General features: G+C 47.4%; 1 protein-coding gene across 2 annotated transcripts in view; it reads left to right on the top strand.

Annotated features, from left to right (window-relative positions):
- Positions 1 to 20,339, top strand: part of epha4b (eph receptor A4b) — a 401,770-nt gene that overhangs the window by 272,540 nt on the left and 108,891 nt on the right. For both annotated transcript variants that reach the window (XM_070883360.1, XM_070883361.1), the window contains exons 5-7: positions 1,467 to 1,802; positions 13,133 to 13,245; positions 18,440 to 18,602. In XM_070883360.1, coding sequence (XP_070739461.1) covers positions 1,467 to 1,802; positions 13,133 to 13,245; positions 18,440 to 18,602 — 612 coding nt within the window. The remainder of the gene's footprint in view (positions 1 to 1,466; positions 1,803 to 13,132; positions 13,246 to 18,439; positions 18,603 to 20,339) is intronic.

Below are 20,339 nucleotides of genomic sequence, written 5' to 3'. Positions count from 1 at the left end.
AATCAGAATATTTGTAACTCTTAATAGATATTAGCAATTACACTTACAACAAAGAAATCCAATCTGACTTGTAACTGACGTGAGCCCTGATTTCAAGAATGCAGATCAATTACACCCTATAGCCGGAAAGATACCCACACCTACACTTTAGCAGCAGAAAAGTGTGCTGTTCGAGGTCTTACCATGAGCACAGGCACGGGAGTTCTGCTGGTGTAGAAATACAAGTCTAGTAACCTAGCATATGTCACTAACATTTTACAAGTCACACTTCAAGTATAAGGGGCTAGAAATTGCGTAGCATCCCGTTTGGGGCGCTAACTTTTCAGGGAGCGCAAAAGTATCGCTCGGCGGTAAAGTTTTGCAGCTGCCGGGAACTTCCGCTTTAGCACTCCCAAGAGGGAAGTCAAGTGCTAAATCAAGCGCTACCACATCCCTTAGAGCGGTAAAGGGAGTAAGAGGGGTGGTATCGACAGAGCGCTGAGCAATGTTCAGTGCAGCGTAGCCGTCTCTACAGGCTCCTTCCCTCCCTTAAAGGGAAGGGGCCAATGCTGGGTTGAATGAGTTTTCATGCTGTCTGTGTTGGGCCACGGTGACACAGCCATAGCAGCCCCAAGCACTCTAAGAGAGTGCAGGGCTGAGCAATCGCAGGGGGCAGAAGAAATCAGGAGATACCAAAATGGAGAGATAAATCAATTTTGCCCTACCCGACCACCACTGCCTTTAAACAGTACTCCCCAAGTGGCAACAGAGGTGACAACGCCTCCTGCAGCTACCATTGTTGATGCCTGGCAATGTTGCAGGGGGTGGGAGCGAATATTAGATCTGGAGCGCTAATGGAGCGCTGCGCACCGGATGACTTCATGATCTATGGGCGCCAAAGTGCGAGGCGGTAAATGTTGGCACCAGCGCAAAACAGCCAGGGAAATTCGAGGGCATTGGTGATTTCGCCGCGCCTGGTCGGCAACCGTTTAGGGCCCCGTTACCTTCCCCCTTAAGGGTGAACGGGAGGTGCAAACCAGGCCAATTTCTTCCCCCAAATGTATAAAACAAAAGAGCTAGGAAATCACATGCACTGGCCAATCTGCATACTTCCCTCACCAACAGTAATTAATGTCGAACTGATCTCAGGATATGCCAGTGTATTATATATGGCCTTAAAGGGGCTGGCTATATTAAACACAGCTGCACATTAGAAGACTAATACCTAGTGAATATATTGCATAACACGCTAATCATTATTAAACAATGTGCTCTGACATACAGTGAGCAACACTGTTGGACATTCGCTAGTTGATATAAAATAATAAAAATGTAATTTAAAATATCTGTTTTCCATATGAGGAATTAGATTATCGTCTGTGAGAAAATATAAAGGAAATTATTAAAAGTTTTTTTTAAAGTCTGGGCATGAAATCTATGTTTCCAGCTTTATTCATTCAATTTGCTTTTTTTACCCACTATAATAGAGCCTCCCACAGCACCAGAAAATCCCATATCCACGACAAATGAGACCTCCATCATCCTCGAATGGAGCCCTCCCAGGGACAGCGGTGGCAGGAATGACATTACCTACAACGTTCACTGCAGGAAGTGTCTGGGGGACACCAGGAAGTGCAGCCTCTGTGGGAGCGGCCTCCATTTCATTCCCCGTCAGTTTGGATTATCATACACCAAAGTTCTCGTTACTGACCTGCTGCCTCACACTAACTATACCTTCGACCTCGAGGCTTTGAATGGTGTCTCTGAGTTGAGTCTTAGCCCGAAGCAGTACGTCTCTATCAATATCACGACCAGCCAGGCAGGTAAGCAAATCTCTACTATTCTCTGTTGCCAGCTGTGAGACATCACTTGAAACCAAGTTGCCACGGACAACAACCCGTTAACTGCAGGAACGCATTACTTTGAAATGTGTCATTTCTGAGAATGGGATTTTGTTGGGGGTCATTAATTATGGAAAGGAGGAGGCTAGCTCCTTTTTTGTTAAAGGAGACATTTTGGGCCCTTGCTTTAAAAAAAACAAGTATGATATCAATATTCAATGGTATTACATCAGGGAAACAAAAATATTAGAATAGGATTTCCCTTCATATTTTAGACAGTGTTATGGAGCTACTGAGGAGATAATTCCACCCAGTCCCACACCCATGTTCTCCTTTCCTCTCTTGAAAAGACTGATTATACTGCGTTTGGTACCAAAGGGGGCAGAATTGCCCATCGCCTCGATTGGGCGCGATAACCTCCAGGGCCAGGGCTTTTATTGCCTGGCCCCGAAGTCCCGCCCCCAACGCGGAATTGGGCCTTCTCCCCTCAAAGGGAGTAGAATGCTGTCTCTGGCGTTCCGCTTCCTTTGAGCGTAGCGCTGAGGCTCTACAACACCCCTCCCATTCAATTAAAGGAGAGGGCCGCTGCGCACTCTGCATGGGCCTTTTGTGGCTGCCAGTGGGCCACCAGGGACGCGTGAGACTGGGCCAGCAGCCCAGCACCCAAAACGGAGTGCCAGGCTGCACACTAGGGCTGCCATGGTCTGGCTGACCCAAGAGTCAGCCGACCAAAAAAGATGGCGGCCCGGGGCACTACAGGCGTCGCCTTTAAGCAGAGCTTCGGGACCGGATGTCTGCCAGCTTCACAACCCGCAATTTTCCCTGCGTTAAAGGGTTGGCGCGGGGCGGTGATGAGTCAGCGCGCACGGTCTCGCCAGTTACACACTGGCCCGGGGTGCTAACCGTGGGGCGCGCACTGCCAGGACAGTGCCTTCCAAATCTGCAGGGCAATTTTCCAAGAGGTGGCTGCGTCCCCTTCCCCTGGGCAAAAACATCCTTGCGTCCCGTTAACCCCCGCCAGAGGCGTTAACGGGGCTATAGAAAGGGGCAATTTCACCCCCTAAGTGTTTGCAGCCCTCGAGTAACTTGTCAAATTTCCCTTTATTTTATTTCTTGTAAACCTGTACCATGAGTGTCAGAATACTATGGGAGACACTGCAGACAACCCCTACCCTGTTTTTTTGCTGATGGTCCCACACAATTCCATTTTCCATTGGACATCAATCAGGAATAAAAATCTGTCTCCTCCTTTGCCCATAGGCAGTGAAACCTGGTGTCGTTCTCCCACAGTCACCCTGGCTGAGACTCAGCAAAGATCAAAAGTCAAATTCATGTGATCATTGAAAAAGCCTGTGGCCTATTTTATGATTAAGAGAAACCTGATTCTGACTTCCTCTCAATACTCTGACAGCATTACCACCGATAGGGAGTAATATGAATACTTTTTTTCCCCTGTAATCTCACTCTCTCTGGAGATGCATGTATTTAGTTTGTAATTTGAGTTTGAGGCAGTCAACAGAGTCTAATATTTATGATTTTATGGGTTGCGTTTTGTTTCCACTCTGAAAATCAAGATCGACTTGACATTTTGTGAACTTGTGCCAAAGGGATTAGTCAGTGCATACTTGAGTAATCAGAGCCGAGTGATTGCACTGCTAATGATCCGCAACTCTAATCACTTTGCACAGTTGTAATTGCGAGTCTCTCAGAGCCATTCATTTGTCGATGCACTTGTGTGCTGTGAGTGAGATGGAAAAGTGAAGTGCTTACTGCGCAAGTGAAGATACTGCAAAACCATATGGCCAATTTTCTTTCAGTTATAATGAATTTATACTATTAATTTGGAGATACAATCTCCCCACATATTCCCAGCTACACTTCTCGAGTGGGAGAGAGGAAGTGTGCCAGTCTTGGCTGGGTTACGCAGGAGAGAGGGAGAATTAAATGGGGGAATTCATTCAAGGTCGTTCGTGCATCCAGTAGGATTACCCTCGGCCCCGGAGTTATCCTCGGCTTTGACTCATTCACATTCCCAATCAAGGGAAATAATGTGGATGCGCGGAGGATGTGATTAAAACAGCAACAATTCATGAAGATAATGAGATAATGAGATTACTGTGAAGACAATCTTCTGATGACTGATAGGATGTTTAAACCAAAAATTAAAGGAAAACTCGAACAGAAAGCCTTTATCCTTGAGCTTTAATGAAATAAGTATCCACTGTCTCATTAACAGTTAAATTAAATTTCAAATCTTTTTCAAACCACTTATTGGTTGGGCTCCACCTTGCTGAGGTTTCTATGGCTTGGCGTAAAAACATGGCACTTGGTGGCTTCCTGGATGTCTGAGCTGGTTAAGAACTGAAAGGCCTCAGGTTCAATTTGTGGTCTGTGCTAAATTGGCTTATCCCAGCTAGAGTGGCTATAAGAGCTCCGTACTTTCACAGAACCATGGTTAGGGGCGGGAAAAATTAGCCTGGTTACCAATTGCTGATCATCAGTTGTCTGGCCCGCCTCTTGCAACTGATGGTGGGGAGGGGGAGCGGAATTTTCCAACACTCTCATCTCAATGCCACTGGTAAAGTGGAAGGCCTGAAGAAAGGAGGCAGTAGGGGGACTGTGCCAATGGAAGGCAATGGGGAACTGGTTGAAAAGTAAAAGATGGTCAGTTGCCCTCTTGCAAGCCCTCCAGTTGCTGGTCTTGTTCAGAACTAATTCAAAGTGTAGTTTCAGCCCACGGAGCGGGCTTCTCTGTAAAATCGCCTCAGCTCATTTCAGATGCTGTTGTAGAGCACTACAGCTTCTTCCCCACCATCAGTGGTGGAATTCCCAGTGAAGAGTGATCCTGCTGGGAATCCGCCCTGCCTATGTAACTGACCCCGAACCAGGAACTACCCATTTCAAACATTACTTGATGAAATCCTGAGCTGCTCTCAGCTAAAGCAGTAGAGAGTTTTTTTGGAGACATTTATCTCTTTGGGAGATGGAGGAGGAGGAAGGTCCAAATAGAACAGCAGCTGCAATGAGTGCAAATAGAAGGAATTCTTACCATCTCAAAAGTGCTTGTAGGCCCAGAACAATATACCTGCAGTTCTCTGAGGAGTAGTCCAGAAGAAGGCTTTGATTGTCCAGGGAGGCAGGACAGAATTGTGTGGCATCCTGCAGGGCTGTTGCAATCAAGTTCACGGGAGCCCTAAACCTCACTGCCTCCAGTTCCTTCTGTAAAGTCCTTACTCTACAGTATGAAACCACACGAGGCACTTTCTGGGGACAAGGTCACTCTGTGACCGGAACTCTTTATTCACAGGACTCTAAAGACAGTGACTCTGCATGGGACCTCCCTTTTTATACCTGAGTGATCAGGTAAGGATTGTCCTCCCACAAGTTCACCCCTTGTGGTCAAGGCGTGCATCTAGGTTGAGTGTATACAGTAATACAGTGGTGTTACATTGTGGTTACATCCATCACCTCCCCCCACAAAGTCTTATTGGAATCATAGGTTTAGTCTTTCAGGTGGTTAACACTCCCTCGTGGAGCGCCGCAGTTGGGGCTCTGGTTGTTGGACACTGACGTGAGTGTCTGTCACCTGTGGTGATTCCGGCCTGTCAAGGCTGACCGCAGGGACTGTGCATTCTTCTGATTGCTCTTGTTGTTCGTTCACTGGCGGTGTTGTGAGCTCATGGTATTCTTCACGTACCTCCGTGTTGATGCTGAACCTTTTTTTTACTTGGTCCTTTTGCTTACGGCATATCTGACCATTGTTGAGTTTTACCACGATGACCCTATTCCCCTCTTTGTCAATTACAGTGCCCTCAAGCCATTTGGGCCCCATGGCCTGATTGAGGACGAATACAGGATAATTTATTTCTATACATCTCCCCCTCGCATTACGGTCATGGTACTCGTTTTGTGACTTGTGCTTGCCCTCAACTATGTCGTTCAGGACTGGGTGAGTGAGGGACAACCGAGTTTTGAGTGTCCGTTTCATTAATAGCTCTGCGGGCGGTACCCCCGTGAGCGAGTGCGGTCGGGATCTATAGGCCAGCAGGAGACGCGATAGGTGGCATTGTAGGGAGGGCCCTTGAATCCTGAGCACACCTTGCTTAATGATTTGAACAGCACGTTCCACCTGGCCATTGGAGGCCGGCTTGAACGGCGCAGTCCTGACGTGGTTGATGCCATTGCCCGACATAAACTTTCGGAATTCATAGCTTGTGAAACATGGGCCATTATCACTAACCAGGATGTCTGGCAAGCCATGGGTTGCAAAGATCGCACATAGGCTTTCCACGGTGGTGGATGACGTGCATGAATTCAGAATGATGCACTCGATCCATTTCGAGTACGCATCTACCACAATAAGGAACATCTTACCCATGAACGGGCCCGCGTAGTCAACATGAATGCGTGACTATGGCCTGGTGGGCCAGGGCCACGGGCTGAGCGGGGCCTCCCTGGGGGAATTACCCAGGTGGGCACACGTCGTGCACCTGCGAACACAGTGTTCCAGGTCTGAATCAATTCCAGGCCACAAAACGTGTGACCGGGCAATGGCCTGCATCAGCACAATGCCTGGGTGCTCGCTGTGGAGTTCCCTGATGAAGGCCTCCCTGCCCTTCTGGGGCATAACTACCCGGCTGCCCCATAGTAGGCAGTTGGCTTGGATGGAGAGCTCATCCATCCGTCTGTGGAACGGTCTGACCTCCTCAGGGCAAGCTCCGTGTGCGGGCGCCCAATCCCCAGTCAGGACACATTTCTTAATCAGGGATAGGAGGGAATCTCTGTTTGTCCAGATTTTGATCTGGTGGGCTGTGATGGGGGAGCCTGCGCTGTCAAAGGCATCGACAGCCATGGCCATCTCGGCGCTTTGCTCTCTGCCCCCTCAGTGGTGGCCAGTGGAAGCCTGCTGAGCGCGTCTGCGCAATTTTCAGTGCCGGGCCGGTGCCTGATGGAGTAGTCATAAGCAGCCAGCATGAGAGCCCATTGCTGTATGCGAGCTGATGCTTGGCATTGACAGCCTTGCTGTCTGACAACAGGGATGTTAATGGCTTGTGGTCCGTCTCTAATTCAAACTTCCGACCAAACAGGTACTGATGCATTTTTTTTACACCATAGACACATGCAAGCGCTTCCTTCTCGACCATCCCATATCCCCGTTCTGCTTGAGACAGCGACCTGGAGGCATAAGCCACAGGTTGTAGTTGACCCTCAGCATTACCCTGCTGCAACACACACCCAACCCCATAGGACGATGCATCACATGTCAGAACCAAGTTTTTACCGGGGTCGTACAGGGTCAACATTGGGGATTTGAGTACAGGGGCAGGGAGGTGTTGCTACAGTTGTACAGGGCCTTGGTGAGGCCACACCTGGAGTATTGTGTACAATTTTGGTCTCCTAACTTGAGGAAGGACATTCTTGCTATTGAGGGAGTGCAGCGAAGATTCACCAGACTGATTCCCGGGATGGTGGGACTGACCTATCAAGAAAGACTGGATCAACTGGGCTTGTATTCACTGGAGTTCAGAAGAATGAGAGGGGACCTCATAGAAACGTTTAAAATCCTGACGGGTTTAGACAGGTTAGATGCAGGAAGAATGTTCCCAATGTTGGGGAAGTCCAGAACCAGGGGTCACAGTCTAAGGATAAGGGGTAAGCCATTTAGGACCGAGATGAGGAGAGACTTCTTCACCCAGAGAGTGGTGAACCTGTGGAATTCTCTGCCACAGAAAGTGGTTGGGGCCAATTCACTAAATATATTCAAAAGGGAGTTAGATGAAGTCCTTACTACTCGGGGGATCAAGGGGTATGGCGAGAAAGCAGGAAGGGGGTACTGAAGTTTCATGTTCAGCCATGAACTCATTGAATGGCGGTGCAGGCTAGAAGGGCTGAATGGCCTGCTCCTGTACCTATTTTCTATGTTTCTATGTTTCTAACAACTTGTTTGAACAAAGTAGGTTTCGTGCCCGATCAAAAGCCCGTTCCTGACAGTCCCCCCAAAACCAATCGCAACCCTTACGCGGGAGCACGTGTAGTGGCTCCAACAACATGCTCAATTTCGGCAAAAATACCCCAAATAATTCAACAGTCCCAGGAATGAACGCAACTCCGATATGTTGCAGGGCCTGGGTGCTCGTCAAATCGCCCCTGTTTTGGATTCGGTGGGCCGAATCCCATCCGCAGCAACCCTCCTGCCCAGAAACTCAACCTCAGGAGCTAAGAACAAACATTTAGACTTTTTGAGTCGCAGGCCTACCCGGTCCAGTCGGCGTAGCACCTCCTCCAGGTTGTAGAGATATCCCTCGGTTTCTCCACCCGTGATGAGGATGTCGTCCTGGAATACGATCGTTCCAGGAATGGATCTAAGCAGGCTTTCCATGTTTCGTTGAAAAATCGCGGCCGCTGATCGAATGCCAAACAGACACCTGTTATAAACGAACAGTTCCTTGTGCGTGGTGATGGTGGTCAGTAGTTTAGATTCGTCGGCCAGTTCCTGGGTCATATAGGCTGAAGTGAGGTCCAACTTCGTGAATAGCTTGCCGCCTGCCAGCGTGGCGAAAAGGTCCTTCGCTCTCGGGAGCGGGTATTGATCTTGTATGGACACCCGATTGATGGTGGCCTTGTAGTCACCACAGATCCTGACAGAGCCGTCCGCTTTTAGGACGGGAACGATGGGGCTCGCCCAGTCGCTGAAATCGACAAGCGAGATGATGCCCTCTCTCTCAACAGCCGGTCCAGTTCGCTCTCGATCTTTTCCCGCATCACATTCGGCATCGCTCTGGCTTTGTGGTGCACTGGCCTGGCGTCCGGGGTGATGTGTATCACTACTTTAGTGCCTTTGAAAGTCCCGACGCCAGGTTGGAATAGTGAATCGAATTGTTGTAGGACTTGTGAGCACGAACTTCGCTCCACAGATGACATTGCGTGAACATCCCCCCATTTCCAGTTCATCGCGGCTAACCAGCTCCTCCCCAACAGTGCAGGACCATTGCCCGGGACAATCCAAAGTGGTAGCCGATTCACTAACCCATTGTGTGTGACAGCCAACATTGCACTGCCTAGCACCGGAATGATTTATTTCATGTAAGTCTGTAATTGTGTGTCAACATGTGCTAATTTGGGTCTACTGGCTTTAAGTGGCCATAGCTTCTCAAATTGCTGAACGCCCATGAGTGACTGGCTGGCCCCAGTGTCCAGCTCCATGTGTACTGGGATACCGTTTAATAAAACCCTCATCATCATTGATGGCGTTTTGGTGTATGAACTGTGAATATTCGCCACATGGACCCACTGTTGAAATCTGCAAGATTTAGCTGAGTGTTTTCCCCCACACCTCCAGCATGAGTTAAAGTTTCCATTGTTGGGAACAAAGGGACTATGGTGCTGACTGTCCCTTTGACTGTTCTTAAGTATCCTATTAGTGGGTGTCAATGGCCCCATCCTGGGCCGCATTGTCCACTGTGATGGCGTGAATGTCCGTTCAGCCTGCCATTGTCTCTGTTGAAGTCCTACTCTGGGGTCTATTGCTGCCTGGGGAGTGTTGGACTGCCCCTGCCTGTCTGCGGAGCTCTGAGTCGCATTGATGATGTTGACTCCCTGATCCATCGCCGCGTTAGAGGCAGAATTGCGCACGTATATTATTTTCTTCTCTTCCTCCCCCGCCATGAAAGTTTGAGCCATCAATGCCGCCGCTTCCAAGGTCAAATCCTTGGTCTCAATTAATTTGCAGAAAATTTCCGCATGACCAATGCCCTCGATAAAGAAGTCCCTTAGCATCTCCCCCCTGCAGGCGTCTGTAAACTTACAGAGGCTGGCCAAAATCCGGAGGTCTGCTACGAAGTCCGATATGCTCTGTCCGTCATGACGTCGGTGGGTGTAGAAACTGTGTCGGGCCAAAAGTATGCTACTCGCCGGTTTGAGGTGCTCCGCGATCAATTTGCTAAGTTCTTCAAAGGTTTTGTCCGCCGGCTTTTCAGTTGCTAGTAAGTCCTTCATGAGCGCGTAAGTCTTTGGTCCGCAGCTGGTCAAGAGATGAGCCCTTCGCTTGTCGGCCGCTGCATCCCCTAGCCAATCTTTCGTAATGAAGCTTTGCTGAAGCCTCTCGACTAGTGGCCATTCTCATGGGTCGTGAATTCCCATTTCTCGTCGCCAATGTAAAGTCCTTACTCTACAGTATGAAACCGTACGAGGCACCTTCTGGGGACAAGGTCACAGGACTCCAAAGACAGTGACCCTGCTTAGGACCTCTCTTTTTATACCTGAGTGATCAGATAAGGAGTGTCTCCCACAAGTTCACCCCTTGTGGCCAAGGTGTGCATCTAGATTGAGTGTATACAGTAATACAGTGGTGTTACATTGTGGTTACATACATGACACCTTCCAAGCTGCCACAGAGTTATCCGCTAACATTAGATAGTCTAACGCAATGGAAAGCTGCAAAATTGGGTGGTCAGGCCTACTCCCGCCTCACCGTCCCAAACGGGATTTATTTCCCCCAGCCTTGCCATTGCTCACTCAATCGTTTCCCAACTGTCGCATCCAAATTATGGCAGGGCCGTGGATCTCAGGTCCTGCTGAACTTTCCGTCTTTCCACCTATGTTACCGCTTCCTGGGGCTACCGTGTGAAACGGCAGTATCTGCCCTGTGGCGCCCCATAGATGGAGAGGGTCTTGTAATGGCCTCTTTCTCTATTTTGTCCCCAGTGACCTACCTATTGTGAGCCACCGTCTCCACGAAGGTCTTTAATGGGTCTTCACTTCAGATCTTCAGGGCATTCCTGCCCCTTTAAGATCTGTGAATGAATCCGCACTGCAGCACTGCCTTTGCACTGGTGGGCTCTCTCTTGCCGGAGGCCCACTCTGCAAACTTAATGAGTCCCAACATCGGAAAATGAATCGGGGCTGTGGTAGATGTGGCCTGCCAGAACTCTGCCCCCAAGAGGAAAATCCCCTCCATTACACTTTGAAAGGAAATACAAATAAAGTTTATAGATATGATTCTGAGCAGTCATATGCACCTCATGCCATTCAGTAGTTTATTTTCAGTAAATAACCGTCTCTTGTCATATATCCTCCATATCGTGAATGGCTTTGGAGATACACTTGAGGGTTTTTCTTTTGCTATTCTTTCTAACTTTGGCCAGTTTTCGGAATAGTTTTTGTTGTAAAGTATAAACTTTTCTTGCCGTTCACTATTTTATTGATACTACTATGGTGGTTGTTCCTCTAAACTTTACCACCTGTTCCTGCGAAGCTCCAACTATATCACCCGCTGGTCTTCCTTCTTTATCCATACTGTGTTAAAATCAAGACTCATTGCTTCAACTTCAAGGGTGTAATTTTGCTACTTTTGTAATTGTGCAAAATAGTTTCAGGTGCAGTCATTACAGTGGCAGTCGTACTCAGGAGCCAAAGCTTCTTTGTCTCAGACCTCAATTATCGCCCACAAAAATGAGCAGTTGGTGGTATAATTCAAGTCTGTTAGACCTTGAAATGGTGGAACCCATTTCCTCTTGCAATATTCAAGCTTTTATGACCCAAATTTGACATTGCCTGATCATGACAGCCCGATTTAACCATGTTCGCTCCTCTTTTTCAACCTTGGTAGCATCCTGCACTTTGACCCTTGACTCTTCACCTTGATTTTTCACTAAAGAAAAACAAAATGTCTGCAATTATGACAAAATAAATTTCTATCTGCACATCTCTATTATTTCATTAAATAATTCTAGTTAAAGTGTACTGAAGGATGTGTTATTTCCAGTCTCCTTAATCTAAGGTGAAAGCATCCATTTTACAATACAGCCTAAATATAATAACAACTCCAACCACATGTATTATACATACATGCATTTTTATCGGCTTTATTTTTGTACTCAAGTGATTCAAGCTCTCATTGCCAGCATCAAGTACGAACATACAGAACAGTCAGTCAGGAAAAGACCAATAGGTCCATCTGGCCTGTCCCCTACAGTTGTGGTGCCGTATGGATCACTTCAAGAGACTCCTTACTCTCTCAGTGCAACATAGTCTTTTGGGAGAAGCAAAAACTAACAGCTTAAAAACCCAAGGTGAATTAAGGGGAAAACATCTGGAAAATTCTCTTCCGATCCCCATACACGATTGAAACTAGTCCTGGAGACTAATCCCTGGTCAGATATAGCATGGGCTATATTCAGAGCAAAGTTCCCTCTAGTCTGCCCCAACTACAGCCTTACACCAGTCTCAGAAAGAATACACTTGTGCTCCAGGTTTGAATGGCACAATTTCCTGCAAGAGCCATCTTCACAGCATCTGTAAGTGAAACCACCAATTTGGCACCAATTTGAATTGATTTTAGGCCACTTTTGCACATAAAGTATTAAACTCTTCAAGTTCACACTACTTGAGACCTGATAGAGAGAGGATATTTTTTATCGAATCAGTTTGGACTGGAATTGAACCCAGCTGTCAGGGTGAAGGGATAGTGTGCCAATGCAATACTGTCACAGTTGTCATGATCAATATTTATGAAATATACTGCTAAATGAAAATATTGTACTTCTGACGTATTGCGATCCTTCAGCACAAGCAACAGGAACAGCCTTGAGACTGTAATATGTTACCTCAGCCACAAAACCGCATGCCAAGTACCTGCACCACATTGCAGGATAAACAAAGGCCATGCAAAATATGCAACATAAAATATAATACCAGGGCTAAGTAAAAGATTAGAATTCAGGGTGAAGACGTGCACACACTGACAGAGGTTCATGAATACAACCTTTTACATCTGAGCACTCAATGACATTATAGCCTTTGATTTCATTTCCAGATCTCCACCATTCCATATAAAATTGTCATCACATGAGGGTTTGTGGTAACGGTCTTTATTTATTTTTGACAGCACTAAGGAACTGGCTCCTGCAGTCGTTACATTAATCGTTTTTAAACAGTTTGAACCTTTTAATTTACAGAAGCTCCCATTCATGAATACAACAAGTTTGATAGATTTTAGAGGCTGCTGTGTTAAGAGTCCGTGGCTGAGTTGTATTACAGCATCATCTGACAGATAGCAGTGTACTGGCGTACGGAAGTGGTAAAACATGACTAATGTTATGTCATCCTCTGCATCTTGGAGAGAGTAGTCAAAGTCCGGGGCATTACATAAGTAAATATGATGTAACTAGGGTTGTGTGAGGGAGGATAAACATTCTTTCATATTTGATGAAATAATATCCCCAAGCTGGTGCATTGCCAGTATGTTGTGTCGTGAAGTTGTTACCATGGAAGTGTATCACTTTATTAATGATATGCTTTCATCCATGTTCAAGTGAACGTGATTCTGAAGGAGAGGAGGAGTAAAGGTAGCATCACTCTGGCTTGGCAGGGACCAGACCGTGCTAATGGTGTCATTGTGGAATACGAAGTCATCTACTATGAAAAGGTCAGTAATAAAATGTGCACAGAGCTTCTGATAAGTCATCATCATAGGCAGTCCCTCGGAATCGAGGAAGACTTGCTTCCACTCCTGAAGTGAGTTCTTTGGTGGCTGAACAGTCCAATACAAGAGTCACAGACTCTGTCACAGGTGGGACAGATAGTCGTTGAGGGAAGGGGTGGGTGGGACTGGTTTGCCGCACGTTTTTTCCGCTGCCTGCGCTTGATTTCTGCATGCTCTCGGCGTTGAGACTCGAGGAGCTCAACGTCCTCCCGGATGCACTTTCTCCACTTAGGGCGGTCTTTGGCCAGGGACTCCCAGGTGTCAGTGGTGCTGTCGCACTTTTTCAGGGCGGCTTTGAGGGTGTCTTTGTAATGTTTCCGCTGCCCACCTTTGGCTCGTTTGCCGTGAAGGAGCTCTGCATAGAGCACTTGCTTTGGGAGTCTCGTGTCTGGCATGCGAACTATGTGGCCTGCCCAGCGAAGCTGATCGGGTGTGGTCAGTGCTTCAATGCTGGGGATGTTAGCCTGGACGAGGACACTGATGTTGGTGTGCCTGTCCTCCAAGGGGATTTGTAGGATCTGGCAGAGACATCGTTGGTGATATATCTCCAGCAACTTGAGGTGTCTTCTGTACATCGTCCATGCCTCTGAGCCATACAGGAGGGTGGGTATTACTACAGCCCTGTAGACCATGAGCTTGGTGGTAGCTTTGAGGGCCTGATCTTCGAACACTCTTTTCCTCAGGTGGCCGAAGGCTGCACTGGCGCACTGGAGGCGGTGTTGAATCTCCGCATCAATGTCTGCTTTTGTTGATAAGAGGCTCCCGAGGTATGGGAAATGGTCCACGTTGTCGAGGGCCGCGCCGTGGATCTTGATGACTGCGGGGGCAGTGGTGTGCGGCAAGGACAGGCTGGTAGAGGACTTTGTCTTATATATGTTTAGCGTAAGGCCCATGCTTTTGTATGCTTCATTAAATATGTCGACTATATCCAGGAGTTCAGCCTCAGAATGTGCGCAAGCACAGGTGTCATCCGTCTACTGTAGCTCAACGACAGAGGTTGGGGTGGTCTTGAACCTGGCCTGGAGACGGCAAAGGTTGACCAACTGCCCACTGGTTCTGTAGTTTAGTTCCACTCCAACAGAGAGCTTGTTGACTGTGAGGTGGAGCATGGCAGCGAGGAAGATTGAGAAGAGGGTTGGGGTGTTGACGCAGCCCTGTTTGACCCCGGTCCGGACGTGGATTGGGTCTGTAATGGATCCGTTGGTAAGGATCACGGCCTGCATGTCGTCGTGGAGCAGGCGAAGGATGTTGACAAACTTTTGGGGGCATCCGAAACGGAGGAGGGCGCTCCATAGACCCTCGCGGTTGACAGTGTCAAAGGCCTTTGTAAGATTGAAAAAGGCCATGTATAAGGGCTGGTGCTGCTCCCTACATTTTTCCTTCAGCTGTCACGCTGGAAAGATCATGTCCGTTGTTTCCCGTAGGGGACGAAGTCCGCACTGTGACTCCGGGCGGAGCTCCACATCCACAGGGAGAAGACGGTTGAGGAGAACTCTAGCGACAACCTTCCTAGTGGCTAATAGCAGGAAGGTTCCCCTGTAATTGCCACAGTCAGACTTGTCCTCTTTTTTAAAGATGGTCACGATCACTGCATCTCGAAGATCTCCCGGCATGCTCTCCTCCCTCCAGATGAGAGAGATGAGGTCATGTATCCGCGCCAACAGCACCTCTCCACCATACTTTAGCGCCTCAGCTGGGATTCCATCCGTTCCCGTAGCCTTGTTGTTCTTGAGCTGTTTTATGGCATTTCCTACCTCGTGCAACGTTGGGGTTTCACTGAGGTGGTGGTGGGTCGCATGCTGCGGGATGGAGTCGAGAACACTCAAGTCAAAGGCAGAATCTCAATTGAGGAGATCTTCGAAGTGCTCCTTCCAGCGGACCCTGACAGCCTCGGTGTCCTTGATGAGTGTTTCCCCGTTCTTGGCCAGCAGTGGGGTGGGGCCTTGGAAGTTTGTACCGTAGGTGGCCTTGACTGCGGTGAAGAATCTCGCATATCGTGGCTGTCGGCCAGTTGTTGTATCTCCTGTGCTTTTTCCATCCACCACCTGTTCTTTTGGTCCCGGGCTTTTTGTTGGACCTCAGCCTTGGGCCGCCTGTAATGTTGCTTTGCTGCTCCCGAGTTGAGTTGTTGCTTAAGGCTCAGAAATGCTCTGCGCTTACGATCTATTAGTTCTTAGAGCTCCTGATCATTCTCATTAAACCAGTCCTGGTGTTTTCTGGTTGAGTGACCAAGTGTCTCTTCACAGGCACTGGTTATAGAGGCCTGGAGGGCAGACCAAGCGCTGTGGGCATTCAGCATCTTAGGGTCATCAAGGCACGTCAGGTTAGCTGTGAGGTGCTGGTGTTAGGTCTTTAAGTGCCCCGGCATTGACTTTTTTTGTGGTACTGCTTCTGCTGTCCCCTCTATTTGGGGCTATGTTAATGTCGATGATGGATCGGATTAGGTGGTGGTCCGTCCAGCAGTTGTCAGCTCCTGTCATGGCGCAGATGATGCGCACATCCTTGCGATCCCTGGCTCGGATGATGACATAGTCAAGCAGGTGCCAGTGTTTGGAGAGAGGGTGTTGCCACGATGCCTTGTATTTGTACCTGGCGGAACAGGTAATTGGTGATGAGTTCACCAAGACATTTTGTCAGGAGTAGGGTACCACTGGAGTTGGCTTTCCCTACCCACTCTCTGCCAATCACACTTCTCCAGAGGGCTGTGTCTTTGCTGACCCTGGTGTTGAAGTCACACTAGGAGGATCAATTTGTCGCCTGTGGGGACTCAGGACAGGGATGTTTCGAGGTTGGAATAAAAACCCTCTTTGGTCTCATCCGTTGTATCGAGTGTTGGGGCGTACGGACTGATGACTGTGGCGCATTGGTTCCAGGATAGGGTGAGTCGAAGTGTCATGAGGCGTTCATTAACCCCGCAGGGGGAGTCTTTGAGGCGGTCGACCAGCTCATTTTTGATTACCTCTGTGAAGGTGGCAAAGAGTGCTAGAGCACCAAGGTACTGCACTGCAGAGCGGAGGGTCATAGGTCAATGCCACTGCTCTGCTGAGCTCCCTATCTGAGCCACATTCTATGGGGAGGCAATGAATGACGCTAAGCATCTCCTGAAGAGGAGGAAGTGGTATTGGCAAAAACGTGGGAACAGAGCTTGGCTGCACTTGGTGTTTGGCGCAGCAACACCAGAGTAAGAAAATAAGCTTTCAACCCGAAAACATCCATCAAAGTCAAACAAAATTATTAAATTGAAAGGCTACAAAAATTGAGAACTCAGCAGGATGAAGAATCAACATCTACTTTCACTCATTGGTGCCACCAGCCATTGTTAGTTCCCTCTAAGTCTCCTCATACCACTCTCTTTGGCCGAGCGAATGGTCTGGTGACCTGGTACTCGGGTTACACCATTATTATTATCATCATCATCATCATCATCATCATAGGCAGTCCCTCGGAATCGAGGCAAACTTGCTTCCACTCCTGAAGTGAGTCCTTAGATGGCTGAATAGTCCAATACAAGAGCCATAATCCCTGTCACAGTTAGGACAGATAGTCGTTGAAGGTAAGGGAGGGTGGGACAGATTTGCCGCACGCTCTTTCCGCTGCCTGCGCTTGATTTCTGCATGCTCTCGGCTCGAGGTGCTCAGCGCCCTCCCGGATGCACTTCCTCCATATAGGGCGGTCTTTGGCCAGGGAGTCCCAGGTGTTGGTGGGGATGTTGCACTTTATCAGGGAGGCTTTGAGGGTGTCCATGTAACATTTCCTCTGCGCACCTTTGGCTCGTTTGCCGTGAAGGAGTTCCGAGTAGTGCGCTTGCTTTGGGAGTCTCGTGTCTGGCATGCGGACAATGTGGCCTGCCCAGCGGAGCTGATCAAGTGTGGTCAGTGCTTCAATGCTGGGGATGTTGGCCAGGTCGAGGACGCTAATGTTGGTGCGTCTGTCCTCCCAGGGGATTTGTAGGATCTTGCGGAGATATCGTTGGTGGTATTTCTCCAGCGACTTGAGGTGTCTACTGTACATGGTTCATGTTTCTGAGCCATAAAGGAGGGCGGGTATTACTATAGCCCTGTAGACCATGAGCTTATAAATCTTCAGCTATCCACTAAGAGGTGACTCTCTCCAATGTTCTGCTCCTTGCCTGTAGAGGAGCTCCAGACTTTCACTTGGTGCCCCCTACAGCAATATGGCTAAAATCTGAATCTGGAATTATAAATGTGACCTATGACCTATTCAGCATGCTGGCGGTCCTGTGTGCCACCTTCCTGCTTTATTTACATTTTTTGATTTTATCCTGTTAATCCAGATCCACGAATTTCAGGATGATCTCACACAAAAATGATGACTGTCTTTCAAAACTGAACAAAGACACGGTCAAAATTGAGTAGAATACATATTCTCCCGACCCCCTTAGTCCCCTACATATTTTGTGTATCATGATATTACAGGTCGAAAAAAATGAAGACGCCAATTACTCTGTGCATGCTCAGTAACCAATTTTTACGACTATTCTGCACATACATTCCCTTTCACAAGAAAGGCTGCGACTCCATTGAAAAGTAAATTTGGGAGAGTGGCGTACTTTGGCCTATAACATAACAGGCTCTGTCCTGTCACCTGGAATCACAAACACTCCAGCAGCCAGTTTTACAGGTAAAGGCTTCACATCACCTTGGGTTGTGTGATATGACTGGCCTATTGGCAGAAGCCAAGGAGCGGGGTGATTCGCCTCTTTCTTTACCAAGTACTGCTTGAGGGAGGGAATCCAGTTTTATTAAGAAATACAAGTAAGGAAGGGGTTGTGCAGAATGGCATGCAACCGGTGCAAAATTGGTCAACGGCAATAGCGCAAACGGCCAATAGTGAATCAGTAGCTTGCTTTACACGTGCCCGATTTGCATTTCCATCGGACATAGTGTAAACAGGCTGCCAACTCACTCTTAGCCCCTTTTGCAATACCACTCTTGATCAATTTTACCCCAATGTGTTTCAACTGCACCAGTTATATATATCTGGGATTGCAATCTCTGATATCTACAGTAGGTCCTCCATACCAGGATCAATCAATAACCTACTGGCACTTGCGAGCAGAATAAGTCCTATCACTATAAAATAATTATAACAGCACTTTATATATTTATTGCAACAGAATCAAAGGGACCAAAACTACACGGTTTTAAAAACCAAATCGAACAGTATGACGGTTGATGGACTAAAACCGGGCACAACATACGTGTTTCGGGTCAGAGCTCACACCAGCGGAGGGCATGGGACCTATGGTGGTGAAATTGAGCTGGAAACCAGTCAAGAAGGTAAGCAGAGAAAAATCTATTTGGAATAAACCTCGTTGATGGAGAACTGTGAGGATTATAGCACAAGAGTAAATCCAAGTTAACATTGGTACAATTTGCAGTCACAGGTGGTGCGTTTTAAAAATCATTTAGAAATCAGAGAAGAATCATAGAAATTTACAGCACAGAAGGAGGCATTCGGCCGATTGTGTCCGTGCCAGCCAAAGACTTTACTCAAAGACCCCAAAATAATGCATTTTTGGGCAGGAGCCGGAATTGGCAGTAGTTAAACAGGCAGAGGTGAAAATGGCATCGGGAGTCTGAACTGTGTTATTTGATCCTGATCGGCACGAATGCAGGAGCTTCCCATCCCTTTCCGACGGGAACTCCAGCCACCTAAATGGAGGCCCACTCAAACATCGCGGTGCACACCAATGCAGCGGGGAGTCGACGTGACAACCTGCCATTTGAATTAGGTCCCACTACCACCACATTTGTAAGTGCAAATGGGGCAGTAGTGAGATGACAATTGCCCCCAATAAATCAAAAGGTCTCGTATATGATAAATTAAATTTAAAACGGTTTAACTGCTTGGGAACTTTTTAAATTTGACTCAAATCAAGCCACATTTATATCCCACCTTGCGTGAAACCCAGGTGGTGCGAGGCTACCTTTTTAATATTGAATTCTCAGGATATGGGCATCGCTGGCAAGGCCAGCATTTATTGCCCATCTCTAGTTGCCTTTGAGAAGTTAGTGGTGGGCCTTCTTGATTCTCCGCGATCCTTGTGTTGAACGCACTCTCACAATATACCTGTTGTAGGTGCCTTTAGTGCACTTAGAAGGACTTCACAGCTGAATTACTCTGCAGTAGCACTTCCCATCACAAACTGTGTGATATGACTGGCCTATCAAGACTTGCCACCAGGAATAGTGCACTTTAATGAGTGTCAAGGCCTTTAATGCACAAATATAGTCAGTCATAAAAACATCTTTCTAATAACTGAGAGGGAAAGTGCCTTAAACTCACTGTCATGTAATAGACATCCTGTGAGTCTAAATTACTGAGAACAGAGACCACACTGAAATGTTCGTTCTGAGACACTGTGCGCGGCTGGTGATAGTAAAGGGATAATGATTATTCACTCGAGTGGATTATTGCCTTTTTATTTTCAGCTAGAGGGAACTATCACTTGTTTGGGCAGTGAAAGCAGTATTCACTCCTGGTGGCTAAGTGTTTTTTCTAACATAGCTACGAGCTAACATAGCCGTTAAAGAGAATGAGGTTCACGAGTATTCAGTAAATCCTGACTCAATTTTAAAGCTTTCACTGACCAGTTACATCGGGCCAACAATTCGATTTAATCGCCATAGAGCTAATCACAGGCTGCCAGTGTAAAAGTATTTAACAAAGTAATCTATGACTTATAAGGAATTAATACATGTGAACATATATGCGTGTGTATGTATTACGGGACTCTACAGAGAGATCATTGAATCAATCAAACAGATGTAAAATTGCTGAAATGGCAATATCGAAAGAAGAATGACTACTGGGCTTGATTGGGCCAATGGAAATTCTGTTTGGAAAATGAGACTTTGACCCAATTGGATCTAAGTGATTTTTTTCTTCTCTGAGAAAATAAATAAAAAATAATGTATTTGGAGGGAGGAAATGTCCTTTTGTACATGACAAACACCATTTTCAGAGGCCTTCTAGAAATGACCAATGTCTGATTGCTATCCAGTGGTCCTTGA

The sequence above is a fragment of the Pristiophorus japonicus genome, chromosome 6 (genome assembly GCF_044704955.1).
Source record: "Pristiophorus japonicus isolate sPriJap1 chromosome 6, sPriJap1.hap1, whole genome shotgun sequence".
Classification (NCBI taxonomy): Eukaryota; Metazoa; Chordata; class Chondrichthyes; family Pristiophoridae; genus Pristiophorus; species Pristiophorus japonicus.
This window is presented reverse-complemented; position numbering and strand designations above follow the sequence as displayed.